Here is a 22,277-nt window from a genome sequence, read left to right as displayed (position 1 = left end):
GATGTTTCTGAGTGTTGGTATCTTTGTGTTTATCCTACTTGGAGTTCTTTGGGCCTCTTGGATATGCAGTTTAATGTTTTCCAGGAAATATCAGAAGTTTCCCACCATTATTAAAGTATTTCTTAAATTGTAAAATTATATAACATGAGGATCAGTCTATATTCTTAAACACTTTTAAGTGTACAATACAATAGCAAAATGCTGTAGAGCAGGTCTCTAGAACTTTCTCAAAACCTTGCATGACTGAAACCCTGTACCCACTGAATAGCAACTCCCCATTTCGCCCTGTCCCCAACCCCTGGCAACCAACCCCTGGCAACCACGATTGCACTTTTTGTTTCTATCAGTTTGACTATTTTAGATACTTCATTTAAGTGGAACTATGCAGTATTCATCCTTCTATGACTGTCTTATTTTATTTAGCATAATGTCCTCAGAGTTCATTTATGTAGTTGCATAGGACAGGATTTTCTTCTACAATATTTTATGGCTGAATATTTCATCATATGGATATACCAGATTTTCTTTATACATCCATCTGTTGATGGACATCTAGGTTGTTTCCACCTCTTGGCTATTGTGAATAGTGCTGCAGTGAACATGGGAGTGCAAACCTATCTTCAAGATTCTGATATTGGCTGGGCACGGTGGCTCACACCTGTAATCCCAACACTTTGGGAGGCCAAGGTGGGCAGATCATGAGGTCGAGAGATCAAGACCATCCTGGCCAACATGGTGAAATCCTGTCTCTACTACAAATACAAAAATTAGCTGGGCATGGTGGCATGTGCCTGTAATCCCAGCTACTCAGGAGGCTGAGGCAGGAGGATCACTTGAACCCAGGAGGCAGAGGTTGTGGTGAGCCAAGATTGTGCCATTGCACTCCAGCCTGGGCAACAAGAGCAAAAAAACTCTGTCTCAAAAAAAAAAAGAAACAAAGAAAATAAACACCGCCAACCAAGGATCACCAGATATCTGAGGGAAATGGCAATATGAACTTTAGTGTGAGATGTTGGTTCTTGTCTTATGGTTTCTCATTTTGTTCACATTTATTTTGTCTCCTCCCAGCAAAATAACACCTAATAGAATCATCTGTTAGACTTTAGTCCTGAGACTACCTTAAGGACTCAACTCCTCAGATACCTCAGAAATTTTTCTCCCTACATTCAGGATGTTTATCTTCTAGGACACTGTTTGTAGGTTTCTAGAGTAAATTACGAAGTTTGCTTTTTTCCTTTCATACTCTGAATGGCAAAATCAATCCCTCTGTAGTACCATTAGTAGTTCACAGAAATCTATTGCGATTACTTAGCTTTTTGTTTTATTTTATTTTATTTTATTATTTTATTATTTTATTTTATTTTATTTTATTTTTTATTTTATTTTATTTTAATTTTATTTTATTTTATTTTATTTTATTATTTTATTTTATTTTTTGAGACAGAGTCTTGCTCTGTCACCCAGGCTGGACTGCAGTGGCACAATCTTGACTTACTGCAACCCCCACCTCCTGAGTTCAAGCTATTCTCCTGCCTCAGCCTCCCAAGTAGCTGGGATTAGAAGCACCTGCCACCATGCCCAGCTAAATTTTGTATTTTTAGTAGAGATGTGGTTTTGCCACGTTGGCCATGCTGGTCTAAATCTCCTGACCTCAGGTGATCCACCCAGTTTGGCCTCCCAAAGTGCTGGGATTACAAGCATGATCCACCACACCCAGCCATACTTAGCTTAATTTTAGGCCTCACCCAGTTAGTATTTTTAGCTCAGTCTCCCTGTTCAAGCAGTGCAGTCTCAAGGAGCATCCCATTATAACTAATGATAACCACCATTTGCAAAAAGAAGATTCCATTGTTCTTTTATGGTATCTCAACACAGGGCTGCCCTCTTACTGTTCTGACCTCAGTTATCCTTCCCACAGTCTTTGTATCTATGTGACTTAGTGCTTCTTTTGTTTGTTTGTTTGTTTCATTGGTTGGTTTTGGATTTTTCTTTTTAATAAGCTTCCTTTCATTGGGTCTCAGAATTCAGTTTTATAGTTTTCACAAATTTTTGGACACTTTTGTTTACTGGAAATGTGTGATTTGGGACTGTTGTTTATACTTGGCCTTTTTGCCTTGTGCCGCCCAAGCTGTTTCCTGAGTAGGTTGCTGCTTTTTTCTGTTTTTCCTGATTTGCTTCTGTGAAACTAAGTTGTCCAGATCAAATAGTTTTTTTCATCATCTATTGCACTGATGTACACCTCATTTATTATGAGTCATTTATCGTTTATTTTCAACAAATATTTGAGTATGCTATGTGTAAGCCATAAGAAGATACCTTGTTTACAAAGTATGCAGCAATGACATGAATAGTGGAGGCAGCCTCCAATTCCTCCCTCCTGGTAACTCTCCCCAAATCCTTTCTCAGATCTTGCCTTTCCTACTCCAGGAAAGGTCAGCCTAGTTGCAGATTTAAGCCTTTGACCTTGGACATATTACCTTCCTTCTTCCTTCCCACACCAGTGTTCATTGCTTTACCAGCATGCTTCTCTTTTTCCTCTCCCCAATGGGGTCATATTTGTTGCTTTTTTTTAATTTGCATTCTGAATATCAGCATTATCCTAGAAGATATTTGTTTGATATAAATATTTCTGCTTATTCTCTAATTCTTTCTTCCATAGTAAAATGCAAGTGATTCACTTTTTTTTTCTTTTTCATTCTTTCAGGCTGTGATTCTAGGATTGAAAAAGAGGAAATGACTCCAAAGCAGGACATTTCTGAAGAATTGGAATCCCAGAGAGCAAAATCAGAAGATCATCTAAGGAATATTTTTAAGGAAACTGAAGAGATGAGTAAAACTGAGGGAAAGTTAGAGAATTGCTGGAGAAAATATGCAGTAGAAGCAGTTAAGAACTCATTCTCCCAGAAGAGCAATTTCAGAGAAATTACCAGGAGGTATGTGAAAACCCTCTCTAGAGAGAATGGCCAGAAGTTCAATGCTGTTGGAGAAAACTGCATTACAGACTCAAATCCTGCCAAACATCTTAGAGGGTCTAGAGAGGAGAGTCTCCATCCAAGTGTGTCAAGTGTAGAAAACTTGCAACAACATGAGGACCTCATTAACCTCCAGAGTTTCCAATTAGGAGAAAGAGCCTATCAGACAGATGTGTTAGTGAAAGTGCCCAGACAGAGTTCAGTTCTTAGTGAGAATCAGAGGATGAATAACCCAGAGAGATGGTTTGAGAGTACTGGGCATGGAAGAACTTAGAATCAGAACAGAGCTTTTAACCAGCACCAGAGATTTCATAGTGGAGAGAGGCCCTATGAGCACAATGAATGTGGAAAAGCTTTCAGTCAGCCCTCTATCCTCAGTAAACATCAGAGAATCCACACTGGTAAGAAACCCTACACATGTGAGGATTGTGGCAAATCTTTCAGTGTTCACTCATACTTTATTCAGCATTGTAAAATTCACACTAGAGAAAAACCCTATGAGTGTATGAAATGTGGGAAAGCTTTTAGTACACATTCATCTTATGTTCAACATCTAAAAATTCATACAGGAGAGAAACCTCATGAGTGTAATCAGTGTGGGAAAGCCTTTAGTCATAGCTCTAATCTAATTCATCATCAGAGAATTCATAGTGGAGAGAAACCTTACAAGTGCAAAGAATGTGGGAAAGCCTTCAACAGACAATCACACTTTATTCAGCATCAGAGAATTCATTCTGGAGAGAAACCTTATGACTGTAAGGAGTGTGGCAAAGCCTTCAGTACACAATTATCTCTCATTCAGCATCAGAGAATTCATACAGGAGAAAAGCCCTATGAATGTAATGAATGTGGAAAATCCTTTAGCCTGAACCGAACTCTTACTGTCCATCACAGAATTCACACTGGAGAGAAACCTTATAGGTGTAATGAATGTGGGAAATCCTTTAGTCAATGCTCACAAGTTATTCAACATAAGAGAATTCACACTGGAGAGAAACCTTATATCTGCAATGAGTGTGGAAAATCATTTGGTGCTCGCCTATCCCTTATCCAGCATCAGAGAATTCACACTGGAGAGAAACCTTATGGTTGTAGTGTGTGTGGGAAAACCTTTAGTCAAAAGGGACATCTTATTCAGCATCAGTGAATTCACACAGGAGAGAAACCCTATGAATGTAGTGAGTGTGGAAAAGCTTTCAGCCAGAGTTTTAATCTTATTCACCATCAAAGAACACACAATGGTGAGAAGCCCTATGAATGTAATGAATGTGATAAAGCCTTCAGTGTGCTTTCTTCCCTTGTTCAACATCAGAGAATACATAATGGAGAAAAACCCTATGAGTGTCACAAATGTGGGAAGGCCTTTAGCCAGGGGTCACACCTTATTCAGCATCAGAGGAGTCACACTGGTGAGAAACCCTATGAGTGTAATGAGTGTGGGAAAACCTTTGGGCAGATATCCACCCTAATTAAGCATGAGAGAACACACAATGGAGAGAAGCCCTATGACTGCAGTGACTGTGGGAAGGCCTTCAGCCAGAGTGCACACCTTATCCACCATCAAAGAATTCACACTGGAGAGAATCCCTATGAGTGCAGTGACTGTGGGAAGGCCTTCAGTGTTCGTTCCTCTCTCATTCGGCATCACAGAATTCATACTGGTGAGAAACCTTATGAATGTAGTGACTGTGGCAAGGCGTTCAGTCAGCATTCACAATTTATCCAACATCAGAGAATTCACACTGGAGAGAAACCCTACATGTGCAATGAGTGTGAGAAATCCTTCAGTGCACGCTTATCCCTTATCCAACACAAGAGAATTCACACTGGAGAGAAACCCTATGTATGCGCCAAATGTGGAAAATCCTTCTGACAAAGCTCTCACCTTATTCAACATCAGAGAATTCACAGTGGGGAGCAACCTTATACGTGTAATCAATGTGGAAAAACCTTCAGTCAGAGAATAACTCTTAGTAGTCATGAGAAAATCCATACAATTCACATTAGAGAGCAAGTCTATGAATGTAGTAAGTGTGGGGAACTCTAGCGCACAGTCATCTTTCATTCAACATACGGTTCACAGTGGAGAGTAACTGATTAGTCTATAAATTCTTCACAGTTATACATTATATGAGAGTCACACTGGTGAGAAATGAGTCACTTTATGGTTTTCCTTTTGGAGATTCAGCTCTTAAGGGATTTCACTCTCCCAGTGAGCTGCTAACTAAAGGCAGGCTGCTGAAGTATATAGCAGCAATCCCACAATAGCACACCTTGCTTCAGATTCAGAGGATGAGCCCCCTTCTTGAGCCCTGTAGATATGTGAAACTTGATTATTTAGATGCATTTCATGGCACCAGACCTTAAGGTACAGTTAGGTATTTCACTGGAGACCACTTACTTTGCTTTACTTTGCTTTTTTTTTTTTTTTTTTTGTATGATTTATTTCAACTTCAAAGAAAGTAGTTGAGATCCTTGCACTTCCAAGTGTGATGGAACCAGGCTAGGGTTTTCTTTGTTTGGGCCTCTTCAAAACGTTTTTATTCTGTTATAAGGAATATGGTACCTTAAGCTTCAATTCACAGGGAAGAGAAACATGATTATAAGCAAAAGTTTGTCAAGGAATAAGGTGAGTCTTTGTGTAGATTAAAATAGTTGAGACCTTGCTAAAAAGTCAAATAACACTGTAATCCACCTCCAGGTTTCCAAGAGTTAAGATGCTGCCAGCAAGGAGCTTGCAGTCTTGTAGCTGGCCCAATATACCCAACTAATTCAAAATGGGAAATTGTACATTTTACTTAAACAGGATTTGGTAGATGGGTCTTCTTGATATGTTGTCATGAAGAAAAATCAGGAAAATGTCCAAGGGTGGGAGCCTGTAGCTTATGGCTTCACTTACCCATCACAAATAGCTATGTTCCACTGCAAGAACAGAGTTCATGGCTTTTCCTGAGGTGGCTGGAAACCTTAATCTCCTGAAGTTAAGTCAAAACTCAAATGTCAATTCACTCAGCTCTCTTGCCTGCAGGCTGATCCAGGGACTTAGAGCTTGTTACCCAGTTACAACTTCTTCTAGAGAAGAACTTTTAAGAAGGAAGCAAAAAGAAATTCAGTTTCCCCCAAGGATCTCTTCTTTGAGGTTCCATCAAGAGATGACAAAAGGGGGCTGGGTGTGGTGTCTCACACCTGTAATCCCAGCACTTTGGGAGGCTGAAGCGGGCAGATCACGAGGTCAAGAGATCAAGACCATCCTGGCCAACATGGCGAAACCACATTTCTACAAAATGCAAAAATTAGCTGGGCATGGTGGCGCACGCCTGTAGTCTCAGCTACTTGGGAGGCTGAGGCAGGAGAATTGCTTGAACCCAGGAGGCGGAGGTAGCAGTGAGCCAAGATTACACCACTGCATTGCAGCCTGGCCACAAAGCAAGACTCCAAAAAATATATATATATATGACAAAAGGGTTAGGAAGCTTTTTCTCTGAGGCCCACAATTACGGAAAATAATAATTTTTTTGTTTTAAACCTGTTTACATAAGATGGAGGTGTTTACTTAACTAAGAACCTCGGTATTTACTCAAATCCGGTTTTGGGTCTTATGGCTAAAACATTTCTCCAGATTAACCTTATCAGTTTCGAATATGTTTTTATTTTCCATTAAATATTTCACCCAAATCATACTGAATTTTATTTATCATGGCTTTTAATGTTCTCTATTCAAGTCAGAAATTTCTGTTTCCTAATTACTTTACTTGGCTTGGTGATGGCATTAATATTGGTTGGGAGCTAGATGGTCCCTGCTCTATTTGATGATTGGCATAGAGCAATCATACACTTGGTACTTCCTAGCATTTTTTTTTGAGACAGTATCATGCTGTATCATGTTGCCCAGGGTGGAGTGCAGTGGTGCAGTCATAGCTCACTGTAACCTTGAACTCCTGGGCTCAAGTGATTCCCCTGCCTCAACTTCATGAGTAGCAGGGACTACAGCTGTGTACCACCACACCGGCCTCTCCTGGCTTCTTAACCACTTACATTAAAATTGAGAGGAGAAAGGCATTTTCAGTTTCTTTAGTTAATAAAAAGAAGCCATTTCTGGAGGAGTTTTATGCCTGTACCAGCAGAGGTTCAGCCTTCCAGGAATCTCATCATGATCCATACTGCTGACACAGGCCTTTGTCACCTGAGGTATTCTTAAAATAAGGAGACTGACATTAAACAGGACAATTGTGAACTCCACTTTGTAAGCATCATACATATCTTACAACTCATTCTGAAGACTCCTTTATTGCTCTTCCCAGAGAGCTACTGTGTTTAGTCATGCTCACTGTACTCACAAGAGAAAAAGAGTAAGTGGCATATTTGCAGGTGCTGATGGTCACAAGAGCATTTTTACTTTTTCCTCCATGTCTGTTCTGCAGCATTTCCATTGATGCATGCTATTGTAGACTTCTTAGGTTGACCTTGGCCTTGACCTCCACCACTAGCTCTTGACCCAAAACTGAAGATGTGCATCAGAAAGGGACAGATTTGGTCTCTCTGCTGTAAAAGGTATTCTGCCTTAGTGCCTGCTAATTTGTTGTGCATAGTCCTGTGCTGCCAATCTTCCCCACCGATTGTTAAGGTTAATGTGTGTTTTATGTGTGTATTCACAAACATTAAAATGTAATCAGTGGATTCCATTATTGCCCATTTTCATGTAAGGTGGGAGGCACTTTGTATGGTTGGGAATCTGTAAGATCTTTAGGACTAAAACTCCTGCCTCTAATCCCAATTTATGAGGCCCTGACTCTCCAGGCAGCATGACTTAGTTGGATTTTTCTCTGCCACGAAACCTGCCAAGGCTTCTTCATCACCCAAAACCCTCCCATGACCAACCTGTATGAAAAGAGGGGCAAAGGTCATTATTAATCACAGACATGTAAAATGATATTACAAGATGTCATTTTACCCTCACTAGGTTGGCAAAAATTAAAGATCTGACAGAGAATGACACCAAATATATTTAGCAACAGTTACTCTCATACGCAGCTGATAGGAGTGGAAATTGGTATGACACATTGGAAAATATTTTGGCATTATTAATACAGTTAAAAATTAGCCCTGGCCAGATGCACTGGCTCACACCTGTAATCCCAGCACTTTGGGAGGCCAAGGCAGGTGGATCACCTGAGGTCAGGAGTTTGAGGCCAGCCTGCCGAACACGGCGAAACCCTGTCTCTACTAAAATAATTAGCCAGGTGGTGTGGTGGGAGCCCATAATCCCAGCTACTCAGGAGGCTGAGGCAGGAGAATCGCTTGAACCTGGGAGGCGGGGGTTATAGTGAGCTGAGATAGTGCCCCTGCACTCCAGCCTGGGCGACAAAGCGAGACTTCGTCTCAAAAAAAAAAAAAATTATGTAACCCACAACCCAGTTCCACTCTTGCACATACATGTTGGGGATGTACTTGCATGAGAACTAGAAGATGTGTCCCAAAATGTTTAATAGCAGCTGTTCCTGTAATAGCAAAAAAAAAAAAAAAAAGGAAAAACAAGTCCAGTGTTCATGGAGAGGGGGAGAAAAGAAGTTTGATTATAAGTATAATATAGCAGAAAACTATGTCAAAATCAATTACCTGCAGCTACACACATTATTCTTAAAGCTGTCACTTTGCAGGGGAGTGTGGATTGTTCCCAATATCGACCAACTTTGATTGCTTCCTGTAGTGAAACTCCAGGAGACCTGAGAAATGAGGGAAAAGTGTGACCTGAGAGAGAGTGCCAAATAATTGGAAGATTTTTCCAGCTTACTGTTGGCAGAAGTGTGGGTGATATGAAAGGGAGCAGATTCTAAGGCTGTTCAACTAGAGATAATGTAATGTTGGATTGGACTGGGTTTGTTATATGAGTGCACACATGGCAGGCTGTGGATTCACTGTGCTAGTTGCAGTAGCAGCTTGTTAATGGAAGTCTATATTTGGTCATGGCCTCCATTGAGTGAGGCTGACATGCAGAATTGCCTGATTTTACAACAGAGAATGGATTCAAAGGTTCAGGAGGTGCAAGAGGGCACTCCTTTCACCCAGGCTTAGAGAAGTGCATTGGTGAGGGAATAGTAACATCCAGGAAAGACTCTGTAGTGGCTGTTTTATATAGTCTATCAAAGGAAGTAGGAGAGACTGTTATGAAAATGGATTTAGGCTGGGTGCAGTGGCTCACATCTGTAATCCCAGCACTTTAGAGGCCAAGGCAGGTGGATCACTTGAAGTCAGGAGTTTGAAACCAGCCTGGACAACATGGTGAAATGCCGTCTGTACTAAAAATACAAAAATTAGCCAGGCAGGGTGGCAGGTGCATGTAAATCCCAGCTACTTGGGAGGCTGAGGCAGGAGAATCACTTGAACCTGGGAGATGGAGGCTGTAGTGAACCAAGATCACGCCACTGCACACCAGCCTGGGTGACAGAGCAAGACTCCCCTCAAAAAAAAAAAGAGGAAGGGAGGGAGGGGGAGAGAGAGAGAGAGAGAAAAGAAGAAAGAAAAAGGAAAGGGAAGGAAAGAAGGAAGGGGAAAGGAAAGAAAGAGGAAGGAAAGAAAAGAGAAGGAAAGAAAGGAGAGAAAGAAAATAAAAGAGGATTTAACTCAGTGGGAATGGTCAGGACCAGATGGCAGCATGTAACCCTGTCATAGACAGGGAAGTTGTCACTGTAACAGGCCCAGGGCCACAACAGTAATGAGAATAGTTTGACCATAGAGGTTTTGACCCTGAGTAATGATGATGGTGACTATGGACTGAAATAGGTAGACTGCCTACTAAAGTCTTTATCAGTATCAGTGAGTCATTAAGCCTTTACAGACACCTGACTTGGATCAGCACAACAGTCATCGACCTTCACTTACTTCCTAGGCTTGAACCAGTTCAGACCTAGAACCTCATGAAACAAGAGGAGGCTAGATTTCCCTTGAAAGGTCTTGCTACACTTTCCAAATTTTATGCTATAAATCTTATCCGCTTTGCCAAAGGGAATGTGGACATTTACCAGGGTAACTATATATCAGAGGACAAGAATACCCACTTTTTTAAGGATAAGGAAGTAACATCTTGGATGGAGAAAGAAAAATCTGTTAAGCTATTAATCAGACTGGAATAACAGATAAAACCAGCTGTAAAGTTAATAAGAAACTATTTCTGCCAGAGATATATGCAGCTGTAGAATGTCATAAAATTTCACCTCTGCTTTCTTACTGAGAAACTTTGTTCTCTTATAGACTAACAGAAACATGTTAGAAGTTATATCAGTAAGAATGGAACACTCTACTCTTTCCTGGCGGATCTGTCACTTTGACTTAGAGAAACAGCCTCAATTTACAACCCAATTCATGTAAGAAGTTTTTGGACACTGTATTCTACACCTATCTTAATTTTGTGGTTCCCAAGGAAATGAGCGTAGGTGTACTTCACAGTCCAGACCTGATAACCCATTACTCACAACCCTGCTTTGCTGCATGCCCATTAAAACACTGCTTTATTTAAATTTCACTTAAACTCCACCCTTCCCCAAACTCTTATAATAACTTATGTTTTCTTTAGTTGGTGAGACACCCCACGGTTCTGGGGTGTTATCACCCTCATTGTAATGGGTCAATAACTCTGATTTTGTTGGAGTGCAGGTTTATTCCTTGTAGTCTGAGGCTGATTGGGCTAGGACAGGGATTACTGGACTTTGGCTCTGAATTGATGTTAAAACCTGGGAACCAATATATTACTGTTGTTCTCCAGGGTAGGAGCTTATGGAGCCAAGTAATGAAGTTGTAGAGTCCCTGAACCTATCCCATGGTTATTTATCAGACCTAGAATACATAATATCCCTTTCTGTCCTCAAATTGGAGCTTGTGCAGGTGCCTGTAAGAGCAAGAAGCAAACTGTGCATCCAGGAAAGGGAAGGACAGACAGCCAGGTATCCTGACAGGGACCCCACATCCCTGGTTCTGATGCTGCTTTCATCCCTCTTACCAACATGTCCTGTTAATTCATTCCCTAAGTTTCTCCTTCCCAGCTCAATCCCATGCTCCCTGGGGCCCTGAAATTCCATGGTAAATGAGGACGGGGTATCTGGAATAAGGGAAGAGATGAACCAGTTTTCTCAAGTGAGAGTTGGCCCATTATCACTGTGAGGCCTCTCAGGTGATTCTGTGAGCTGGAAACAAGAGCGTGGCAATATAGTAGTTGAAAGTAGGAGCAAAGGGTCCTGGTTGGAGGCTGAGTTGAATCTTTCTTTAGGCACTGACTACTTCAAAATTAGATCCTTAGAGCTCCAGGAATTCATATTCAAGCTGTGAGGTCAGTGACCAAAACAGCAAAGCTGAACATGTGCAGTGCTGTGTCCTTTACACAGAGCTGTTGCACCTCACCAGGTGACTGTCATAGCACCAGGTCCTGCTGGGAGGCCACATACTCTCTCACAGAAGGGGCCTGATATTTAGAGATGATGACAATGTGTCCAAAGTCAGGACCTCAACATTTTGCCTCCAAGGTCCAGTGATTCTCCCACCATGTCTCTATCCTAAGTGAGTAGGACACTGTCAACAAAGAGTGAAACTGTAAAATATTTGAAGAGATTTATTCTGGGCCAAATACAAGTGACCAATGGCCCATGATGCAGCCCCAGAAGATCTTGAGAACATGTGCCCAAGGTGGTCAGGCTACAGCTTGGTTTTATACATTTTAGGGAGACATAAGACATCAATCAATACATATAAGATGTACATTGGTTTGATCCAGAAGGGCGGGACAACTGGAAGCAGGGGCTTCCAATTTATAGGCAGATTCAAAGATTTTCTGATTGGCATTTTGTGCAAAGAGTTTATCTAAAGACCTAGAATCTGTAGAAGGGAGTGTATGGGTTAAAATAAAGGGTTGTTGAGACAAAGGTTCTTATTATGTAGATGAAGCCTCCAGGTAGCAGGCTTCAGAGAAAACAGATTGTAAATGTTTCTTATCTGACTTTAAAAGGTGCCAGACTCTTAGTTAATTCTCTCCTGGATCAGGGAAAAGACCTGAAAAGGAAAAGGGATTCTCTACAGAATGAAGATTTTCTCCACAACAGCTTTGCAGGGCATTTCAAAATATGTCAGAGAAATACATTTTAGGGTAAAATGCTTTCATTTCATTCAAGGCCTGCACTCTGACATATGATGCTATATTTGAGCCAGGCTGGAATTTGGTGTATTATTGTTATAAAAAATCTTAAGATCTCTGTTTTAATGTTAATGCTGGTCAGTTGTACCTGAGCCCCAAAGGGAGGAGAGTATAATGAAGCATGCCTGGCCCCCTCTTCCTGTTACGGACTGAACTAGTTTTTCAGGTTAAGTTTGGAATGACCTTGTCTGAGAGGAGGAGTTCATTGTTTGTGGTGGGCTTAGAATTTTAATTTTGACTTATAACCCCTACCCAGCTCCATCCATGGGTCATCCCCAGGAGAGCAGAGCCGAGTGAGAAGAAGGGTCCACATTTTCATTCCCTCCCACAAATTCTTTCTCAGAATCCCATTTCTGAGAAGACCTGGCTCTAGGAACCAAGGACCTCAATGGTTGTGCACCCAAGGCCTATGGGCAGGAGAGGTGACATTTACACCTGTGACAGCCCAGGCTTGAATAGCAAAGCCTTACCCTCAAAAGCTCCCACTCTTCATTTCTTCCTGCCTTGGCATTCAGCTGAAAGAGAAAGACAATCAAGGAAAGAGATATATCAAGACCTATTTCTCACTGTCCTTATTCCACATGACCTAAAAGGAAGAAGCTGAGGCAAAATTAATGTAAGTAGACAGTTCATTTAGGCCAAACTTGAGGATTGTAACCCAGGATCAAAGATTTAATTTGCCCTGAAAATACACTCCAGTTAGCAGCAGTTATAGTGGATTTTTTTTCATTTTTTAACAGAGACAGGGTCTTGCTCTGTTGTCCAGGCTGGAGGGCAGTGGTACAATCATAGCTCTGTATAACCTTGAATTCCTAGGCTCAAGCAATCCTCCCACCTTGGCCCCATCAGTAGCTAGGACTACAGACATACACTACCATGTGCGGCTCATTTTTTGAAAGTCTTTTGTAGAGACAGGGTCTTGCTGTGTTGCTTAGGCTGGTCTCAAACTCCCTGCCTCAAGTGATCCTTACACCTCAGCCTCCCAAAGTACTGGGATTACAGGCATAAGCCACCACTTCCAGCCTATAAATTGATTTTTAAAGGGAAAAAAGAGGCTGTTCCTGAGTTATTTACAAAGAATTTACATTAAAATAAGCTATTGATTGGCTTTACATTGTTAAACTATGGGGTGTGGGTTTTAGTGCTCAGCATGGCATGTTTAGGTTAATTTGTAGCTACTTGTGGCAATAGCAAGCAGTTTCAGGAGATGAATACATAGCTAAAAAGTGGGGGAGTAGGATGTCATTACTGTTTTCTTTTAATGCTGCTCTGGGCCTAATAATTAAAAAACACTCACATTCCTCAGATAAAAGTTTTCTCTCATCTCCCCCTCTTGATAAAAAGTCTTTCTTCTAGAAAGCTTTGATGATCAAAATATGAGTGTCAAGGTGTCCCTTGTCACTGGAAATGTTCATTTCCAATAGTCCTGTCAAAGACATTGATCTGTAGCTGTTATTACTTGTGAAATCATCTCTAGCCTTTGGAGTACCACGGAATTAGTTTTCTCAGAACAAGTATAACAATGAGAGATATGTAGTAGAAATATAATGTACATAAGAATTTTTAAAAATTTATATGCCAGAATTTTTTTAAAAACCTATTCCATTGGGAGGTCAATTAAAAACATGAAAATTAAAACCCAGTCTATTTTTAGAGACTTGTAGCAAGGACATGATTTAGGATTTAGTCCAAGTTGTAGGAAAATAATAAGAGCTCAAAAACAGTGGTCAGGGATAGAATCCCATAACAGGTATACTATAGTTTTTTTTCTGAAATTTTTTTCTCTCAAGTCCCCATTTGTTTTTTTTTGTTGTTGTTGTTTTTTTGAGATGGAGTCTCGCTCTGTAGCAGGACAAGCCGCAGACAAAACCCCTCAGACACCGAGTTAAGGAAGGGCTTTATTTGGCCGGGAGCTTTGACAAGACTCACATCTCCAAAAACTGACCTCCCCGAGTGAACAATTCCTGTCCCTTTTAAGGGCTTACAACTCTAAGGGGTCCACATGAGAGGGTTGTGATTGATTGAGCAAGCAGTGGGTATGTGACTGGGGGCTGCATGCACCAGTAATCAGAACGGAACAGAACAGGACAGGGATTTTCACAATGCTTTTCCATACAGTGTCTGAAATCTATAGATAACCAGTTAGGTCAGGGGTCGATCTTTAACCAGGCCCAGGGCGCGGTGCCAGGCTGTCTGCCTGTGGATTTCATTTCTGCCTTTCAGTTTTTACTTCTTTGTTTGGAGGCAGAAATTGGACATAAGACTATATGAGGTGTGGTCTCCTCCCTTAGCTCTGTCACCCAGGCTGGAGTGCAGTGGCACAATCCTGGCTCACTGCAAGCTCCACCTCCTGGGTTCATGCCATTCTCCTTCCTCAGCCTCCACAGTAGCTGGGACTACAGGCACCTGCCACTACGCCCAGCTAATTTTTTGTATTTTTACTAAAGACAGGATTTCACCGTGTTAGCCAGGATGGTTTCGATCTCCTGACCTTGTGATCTGCCACCTCGGCCTCCCAAAGTGCTGGGATTACAGGCATGAGCCACCATTCCCAGCCCAACTGGTTATGTTACTTTTTTTTTTTTTTTTTTTGAGATGGAGTCTTGCTCTGTCACCCAGGCTGGAGTGCAGTGGCACGATCTTGGCTCACTGCAAGCTCCACCTCCCGGATTCATGCCATTCTCTTGCCTCAGCCTCCTGAGTAGCTGGAACTATTACTTTAAGACAAAATGCACCATACAGACTTTTTTCTCATACAAAAAGCAGAGGGAGTGGATTGCTCCTGCAGGGCCCAGGAGACACCCGAAATACTGTGAGTGCCCAAGCTGTGAAAGTGGGAAATAGGGATCATTTGACCCCAAACACACATCCTCACTGAGGAACCTGAGGGTCTAGATCACAGGAGAATGATCTGACCTTACCTGGAGCTGCATCAAATTCGAGAGCCAAGCAAAATACAGGGTTAGAGGAAGCAGTTGGAAAAGCCCTGGGAAGCCATTTCTACCTTGTCTCACAGGGGTCCTTGGGGAGGGCTGCCAGAGGAACTGGGAAAAGACCAAAGGGAGAAGGAAACCTCCAGCTGAACTTTGTAGCAATTCCAACCAAACATGAAGTCTCCTGGCCAGAACTCACATGAGTGTGTGAATTCAGTGTGCAGACTTGGCAGGTGGGGAGGCATGACTGCCCTCCTTGCTTTCTTAGCTGGGAGGCTGGTAACCTGTGGAAAGTTCCAGCCCTGCTCACCCACTGCTTAGAAACAAACTCAGTGCCACTGGGGGGATGCACACTGAAATTGAGACTGGCCTTTAGGGTTGCATGGGAGCTAGGTGAGGCCTGTAACTGCCAGCTTTCCTCCACTTCCCTGACAACCTGCATGGCACAACAGAGGCAGCCATAATCCTCCTGGGAACAACTCCATTGACCTGGGAACCATACTCCCAACCCCACAGCAGCAGCAGCAAGCCCTACCCAAGAAGAGTCTGAGCTCAGACATGCCTAACCCTCCCCACACATGATGGTCCTTCCCTACCCACCCTGGTAGCTGAGGACAAAAGTCATATTCTCTTGGGAGTTCTAGGGCCCTGCTCACTGCCTGATCCTTCCTATACTACCACAGCTGATGCTTTCTTGGAAGCACCACCTCCTGGCAGGAGGCCAACCAGAACAAAAATAGTGCATTAAACAACCACAACTATGGACCTTCACAAAGTCCATTTCACTCCCCTGCCACCTCCACTGGAGCAGGTGCTGGTATCCATGGCTGTGAGACCTGAAGATGATTCACATCACATGAGTCTGTGCAGACAACCCCTGATACCAGACCAGAGCCTGGTAGCCCTGCTGGGTGGTTAGGTCCAGGAGAAAATAACAATCACTACAGCTCAGCTCCCAGGAAGTACTACATCAAAACAATACCACATGGGACAAAAGAATCTGAACAGTAGCCTTGAGCAGCAGATCTTCCCCTGATATAGCCTACCCAAATGAGAAGGAACCAGAAAAACAATTCTGGTAACATGACAAAATGAGGTTATTTAACACCCCCAAAAATCATGCTAGCTCACCAGCAATGGATCCAAACCAAGAAGAAATCCCTGACTTACCTGATAAAGAATTCAGAAGGTCAATTATTAAGCTAATTAAGGAGGCACCAAAGAAAAGTGAAGTCCAATTTAAGGAAATCCAAAAAATGATACAAGAAATGAGGGGAATCTTTAGTGAAATAATAGCATAAATAAAAAACAATCACAACTTCAGGAAATAAAGGACACACTGAGAGAAATGCAAAATTTTCTGGAAAATGTCAGCAATAGAATCGAACAAACAGAAGAAAGAACTTCAGAGCTCAAAGACAAAGTTTCTGAATTAACCCAAAACAACAAAGAAAAAAATTAATAAAATGAACATAGCCTCCAAGAAGTTTGGAATTATGTTAAACAACCAAACCTAAGAATAATTGGCATTCCTGGGGAAGAAGAGAAATCTAAAAGTTTGGGAAACATATCTGGGGGAATAATCAAGGAAAACTTTCCCAGCCTTGCTAGAGACCTAGACATCCAAATACAAGAAGCTGAAAAAACACCTGGGAAATTCATCACAAAAAGATCATCACCTAGGCACATTGTCATCAGGTTATCTAAAGTCAAGATGAAGGAAAGAATCTTAAGAGCTGTGAGGCAAAAGCACCAGGTAATCTATAAAGATAAACCTATCAGATTAACAACAGATTTCTCAGCAGAAACTCTACAAAATAGAAGGGATTAGGGCCCTATCTTCAGCCTCCTTAAACAAAACAATTACCAGCCAAGAATTTTGTACCCAGTGAAACTAAGCTTCATAAATGAAGGAAAGACACAGTCTTTTTCAGACTAATGCTGAGATAATTCACCACTACCAAGCCAGCAGTTTTGTAAACTGCTAAAAGAGCTCTAAATCTTGAAACAAATCCTGGAAACACATCAAAACATAACCTCCTTAAAGCATAAATCTCACAGGACCTATAAAACAAAAATACAATTTAAAAAAACCAAGGTGGCCGGGCGCAGTGGCTCACACCTGTAATCCCAGCACTTTGGGAGGCCAAGGTGGATGGATCACGAGGTCAGGAGATCGAGACCATCCTTGCTAACACAGTGAAACCCTGTCTCTACTAAAAATACAAAAAAATTAGCCAGGCATGGTGGTGGGCACCTGTAGTCCCAGCTACTCAGGAGGCTGAGGCAGGAGAATGGTGTGAACTCAGGAGGCAGAGCTTGCAGTGAGCCAAGATCATGCCACTGCACTCCAGCCTGGGTGACAAAGTGAGACTCCATCTCAAAAAAGAAAAAACAAACCAAAGTATACCTGCAACAAATACCATAACGAATGGAATAGTACCTCACATCTCAATACTAATATTGGATGTAAATGGCCTAAATATTCCACTTAAAAGATACAGAATTGCAGAATGGGTAAGAATTCACCAACCAAGTATCTGCTGCCTTCAAGAGGCTCCTCACCTAACCCATAAGGACTCACATAAACTTAAGGTAAACACGTAAGGACTCACATAAACTTAATGTCCATTTGCATGGAATATCTTAAGGAAAAAGACATTCCATGCAAATGGACACCAAAAGCAAACAGGAGTAGCTATTCTTATATCAGACAAAACAGACTTTAAAGCAACAGCAGTTAAAAAAGAAAAAGAGAAACATATAATTATAAAGGGCCTTGTCCAACAGGAAAATATCACAATCCTAAATATATATGCACCTAAAACTTGAGCTCCCAAATTTATAAAACAATTACCACTAGACCTAAGTAATGAGATAGACAGTAACACAATAACAGTGGGGGACTTCAGTACTCCACCAACAGCACTAGATAGGTCATCAAGACAGAAAGTTAATAAAGAAACAATGGATTTACACTATACTCTGGAACAAACAGACTTAATAGATATTTACAGAACATTCTATCCAATAACTGCAGAATATACATTCTATTCATCAATGCATGGAATTTTCTCCAAGATAGAACATATATAATAGGCCACAAAACAAGTCTCAATAAATTTAAGAAAATTGAAATTATATCAAGTACTCTCTTAGACCACAGTGGAATAAGCTGGAAATCAACTCCAAAGGAAACCTTCAAAACCATGCAAATACATGGAAAGTAAATAACCTGCTCCTGAATTATCATTGGGTCAACAATGAAATCAAGATAGAAATTAAAAATATATTCAAACTGAACAACAATAGTGACAAAACCTATCAAAACCTCTGGGATACAGCAAAGGTGGTGGTAAGAGGAAAGTTCATAGCCTTAAATATCTTCATCAAAAAGTCTGAAAGAACACAAATAGACCATCTAAGGTCACACTCAAGGAACTAGAGAAACAAGAACAAACCAAACCCAAATCCAGCAGAAGAAAGGAAATAACCAAGATCAGAGCAGAACTAAATGAAATTGAAACAACAAAAACAAAATACAAAAGATAAATGAAACAAAAAGCTGGCGCTTTGAAAAGATAAATAAAATTGATAGAACATTAGGAAGATTAACCAAGAAAAGAAGAAAGAAGCTCCAGTAATCCCAGCACTTTGGGAGGCTAAGGTGGGTGGATCACAAGGTCAAGAGATTGAGACCATCCTGGCCAACATGGTGAAACCCGGTCTCTACTAAAAATACAAAAAATTAGCCGGGTGTGGTGGCAGGTGCCTGTAATCCCAGCTACTTGGGAGGCTGAGGCAGGAGAATTGCTTGAACCCAGGAGGCAGAGGTTGCAGTAAGCCAAGATCACACCATTGCACTCCAGCCTGGGCAAAAAGAGCAAAACTCCATTTCAAAAGAAAAGAAAGAAGCTCCAAATAAGCTGAATTAGAAAAGAAACCGGAGATATTACAACCAACACCACAGAAATACAAAAGATCATTCAAGGCTACTATGAAAAACTTTATGTGCATAAACTAGAAAACCTAGAGGAGATGGATAAATTCCTGGAAAGATACAAATTTAGGAATCCTCCCTAAATCACTGTATGAAGCCAGTATCACCCTAATACCAAAACCAGGAAAGAACATAACAAAAAAAAAAGAAAACTACAGACCAATGTCCCTGATGAACATAGATGCAAAAATCCTTAACAAAATGCTAGCTAACTGAATCCAACACCTATCAAAAAGATAATCCACCATGATCAAGTGGGTTTCATACCAGGGATGCAGGGATGGTTTAACATATGCAAGTCAATAAATGTGACACACCACATAAACAGAATTAAAAACAAAAATCACATGATCATCTCAACAGACACAGAAAAAGCATTTGGCAAAATCCTGTGGGTGAAAGATTACCTAGGTGCCAAGGCAAGAGACAGAAGGCACAAACTGTTTCAGTATAATAAAGAAAATAGTTAGAATAAGAATAGTCATAATACAAATTAGATATAGAGATGATCATGGACAATTATCAATCATTATTATAAACATTAATCATTAGCTTTTAATATTACTCTTTGTTGCATCACTAATATAACCTAGGAATAACAAGCGGGTATAGGGTCAGGTGCTGAAGGGACATTGTGAGAAGTGACCTAGAAGGCAAGAGGTGAGCCCTCTGTCACACCCACAGAAGGGCTGCTTGAGGGCTACTTGGTCAAGTGGTAACGCCAGTGTCTGGGAAGACACCCATTACTTAGCAGATCATGAAAGGGAGTCTCTTTCCTTGGAGGAGTCAAGGAACAGTCTGCTCCGCCAGCTTCTTGTGGAAGGCTGGATATTATCCAGGGCTGCCCACAGTCATCCGGAGGCCTAAACCCCCCGCCCGTGGTGCTGTGCTTCAATGTTCATGCTCCTTGTCCACTTTCGTGTTCCTCCCATACTCCTGATCCCTCTTTGAAGTTTGTAGTAGATAGCAGTAGAAGAAATAGTGAAAGTCTTAAAGTTTTTGATCTTTCTTATAAGTGCATAGAAGAAAATGTTGACGTATGCTGCCTTCTCTCTCTGCTTTGGCTACCTAAAAGGGAAGGGCTCCCTGCCCTATGATCATGTGACTTGCTTCACCTTGTCAATCACTTAGAATATTCACCCTCCTTATCCTGCACCCCTTGTATTGTATGCAATAAATATCAGCGTGCCCAGCCATTTGGGGCCACTACCGGTCTCCACATCTTGAGGGTAGTGGTCCCAGGCTGAACTGCTTTCTCTTTATCTCTTTGTCTTGTGTCTTTATTTATTACAATCTCCCATCTCCACATATGGGGAGAACACCCGCTAAGCCCCGTAGGGCTGCACCCTACAAAATCCAGTATCCCTTTATGATTAAAACCTTCAGCAAAATTGGCATACAAGGGACATACCTCAATGTAATAAAAGCTATCTATGATAAACCCACAGCCAACATAATACTGAATGAGTAAAAGTTGAAAGCATTCCTTCTGAGAACTGGAACAAGACAAAGATGCCCACTCTCACCACTTCTATTCAACATACTACTGGAAGTCCTAGCCAGAATAATTAGAAAAGAGAAAAATCAAAGGGCATCCAAACCAGTAAAGAGGAAGTCAAGCTGTCACTGTTTGTTGATGATAGGATCATATACCTAGAAAACCCTAAAGACACCTCCAAAAAGCTCCTATAAATGATAAGTGAATTAGCAAATTTCAGGATACAAAGTTAATGTACACAATTCAGTAGCTCTGCTATACACCAACAGCAACCAAGCTGAGAATCAAATCAAGAACTCAACCCCTTTTACAATAGCTGCAAAAAATGAAATACTTCAGAATATTCCTAACCAAGGAAGTTAAAGACCTCTACAAGGAAAACTACAAAACACTGCTAAAAGAAATCATAGATGACACAAACAAATGGAAACACATCCCATGCTCATGGATGGGTAGAATCAATATTGAGAAAATGACCATACTGCCAAAAGTGATCTACAAATTCAATGCAATTCCCATCAAAATACCACCATCATTCTTCACAGAACTAGAAAAAAAATCCTAAAATTCATATGGAACCAAAAATGAGCCTGCATAGCCAAAACAAGACTAAGCAAAAAGAACAAACCTGGAGGCATCACAGTACCTGATTTCAAACTGTCAGGCCTCTGAGCCCAAGCTAAGCCATCATATCCCCTGTGACCTGCACATACACATCCAGATGGCCGGTTCCTGCCTTAACTGATGACATTCCACCACAAAAGAAGTGAAAATGGCCTGTTCCTGCCTTAACTGATGACATTGTCTTGTGAAATTCCTTCTCCTGGCTCATCCTGGCTCAAAAGCTCCCCCACTGAGTACCTTGTGACCCCCACTCCTGCCCGCCAGAGAACAACCCCCTTTGTAATTTTCCTTTACCTACCCAAATCTTTTAAAGTGGCCCCACCCCTATCTCCCTTCATTGACTCTTTTTGGACTCAGCCCACTTGCACCCAGGTGAAATAAACAGCCGTGTTGCTCACACAAAGCCTGTTTGGTGGTCTCTTCACATGGATGCACATGAAACAAACTACACTATAAGGCCATAGTCACCAGAACAGCATGGTACTGCTATAAAAATAGGCGCATAGACCAACGGAACAGAATAGAGAACCCAGAAATAAACTCAAATACTTACAGCCGACTGACCTTCAACAAAGCATACAAAAACATAAAGTGGGGAAAGAACACCCTATTCAACAAATAGTGCTGGGATAGTTGGCAAGCCACATGTAGGAGAATAAACCTGGATCCTCATCTTTCACGTTATAAAAATCAACTCAAGATGGATCAAGGACTTAAATCTAAGACCTGAAAATATAAAAATTCTACAAGATAACATCAGAAAAACCCTTCTAGACATTGGCCTAGGCAAAGATTTCATGACCAAGAACCCAAAAGCAAATGCAACAAAAACAAAGATAAATAGGTGGGACTTAACTAAAGACCTTTTGCACAGCAAAAGGAAGAGTCAGCAGAGTAAACAGACAACCCACAGAGTGAGAGAAAATCTTCACAATCTATACATCCAACAAAGGACTAATATGCAGAATCTACAAGGAACTCAAACAAATTAGCACAAAAAAATAATCCCATCAAAAAGGGGGCTAACGGCCGGGTGTGGTGGCTCACTCCTGTAATCCCAGCACTTTGGGAG

The 22,277-nt window shown here is 41.3% G+C and overlaps 1 protein-coding gene across 1 annotated transcript in view; it reads left to right on the top strand.

Moving 5' to 3' along the window:
- The window catches only part of LOC101129578 (zinc finger protein 252-like), a 29,344-nt gene extending 21,690 nt beyond the window's left edge, over nt 1–7,654 (top strand). Inside the window, 2 exon segments of the mRNA XM_019032045.4 lie at nt 2,705–5,015; nt 5,017–7,654. Coding sequence (XP_018887590.1) covers nt 2,705–5,015; nt 5,017–5,065 — 2,360 coding nt within the window. The 3' untranslated portion in view covers nt 5,066–7,654.
- Nucleotides 7,655–22,277: the final 14,623 nt, after the last annotated feature.

The sequence above is a fragment of the Gorilla gorilla genome, chromosome 7, assembly GCF_029281585.2.
Source record: "Gorilla gorilla gorilla isolate KB3781 chromosome 7, NHGRI_mGorGor1-v2.1_pri, whole genome shotgun sequence".
NCBI lineage: Eukaryota > Metazoa > Chordata > Mammalia > Primates > Hominidae > Gorilla > Gorilla gorilla.
Note: the sequence above shows the minus strand (reverse complement) of the source record. Positions and strands in the feature narration are given on the sequence as shown.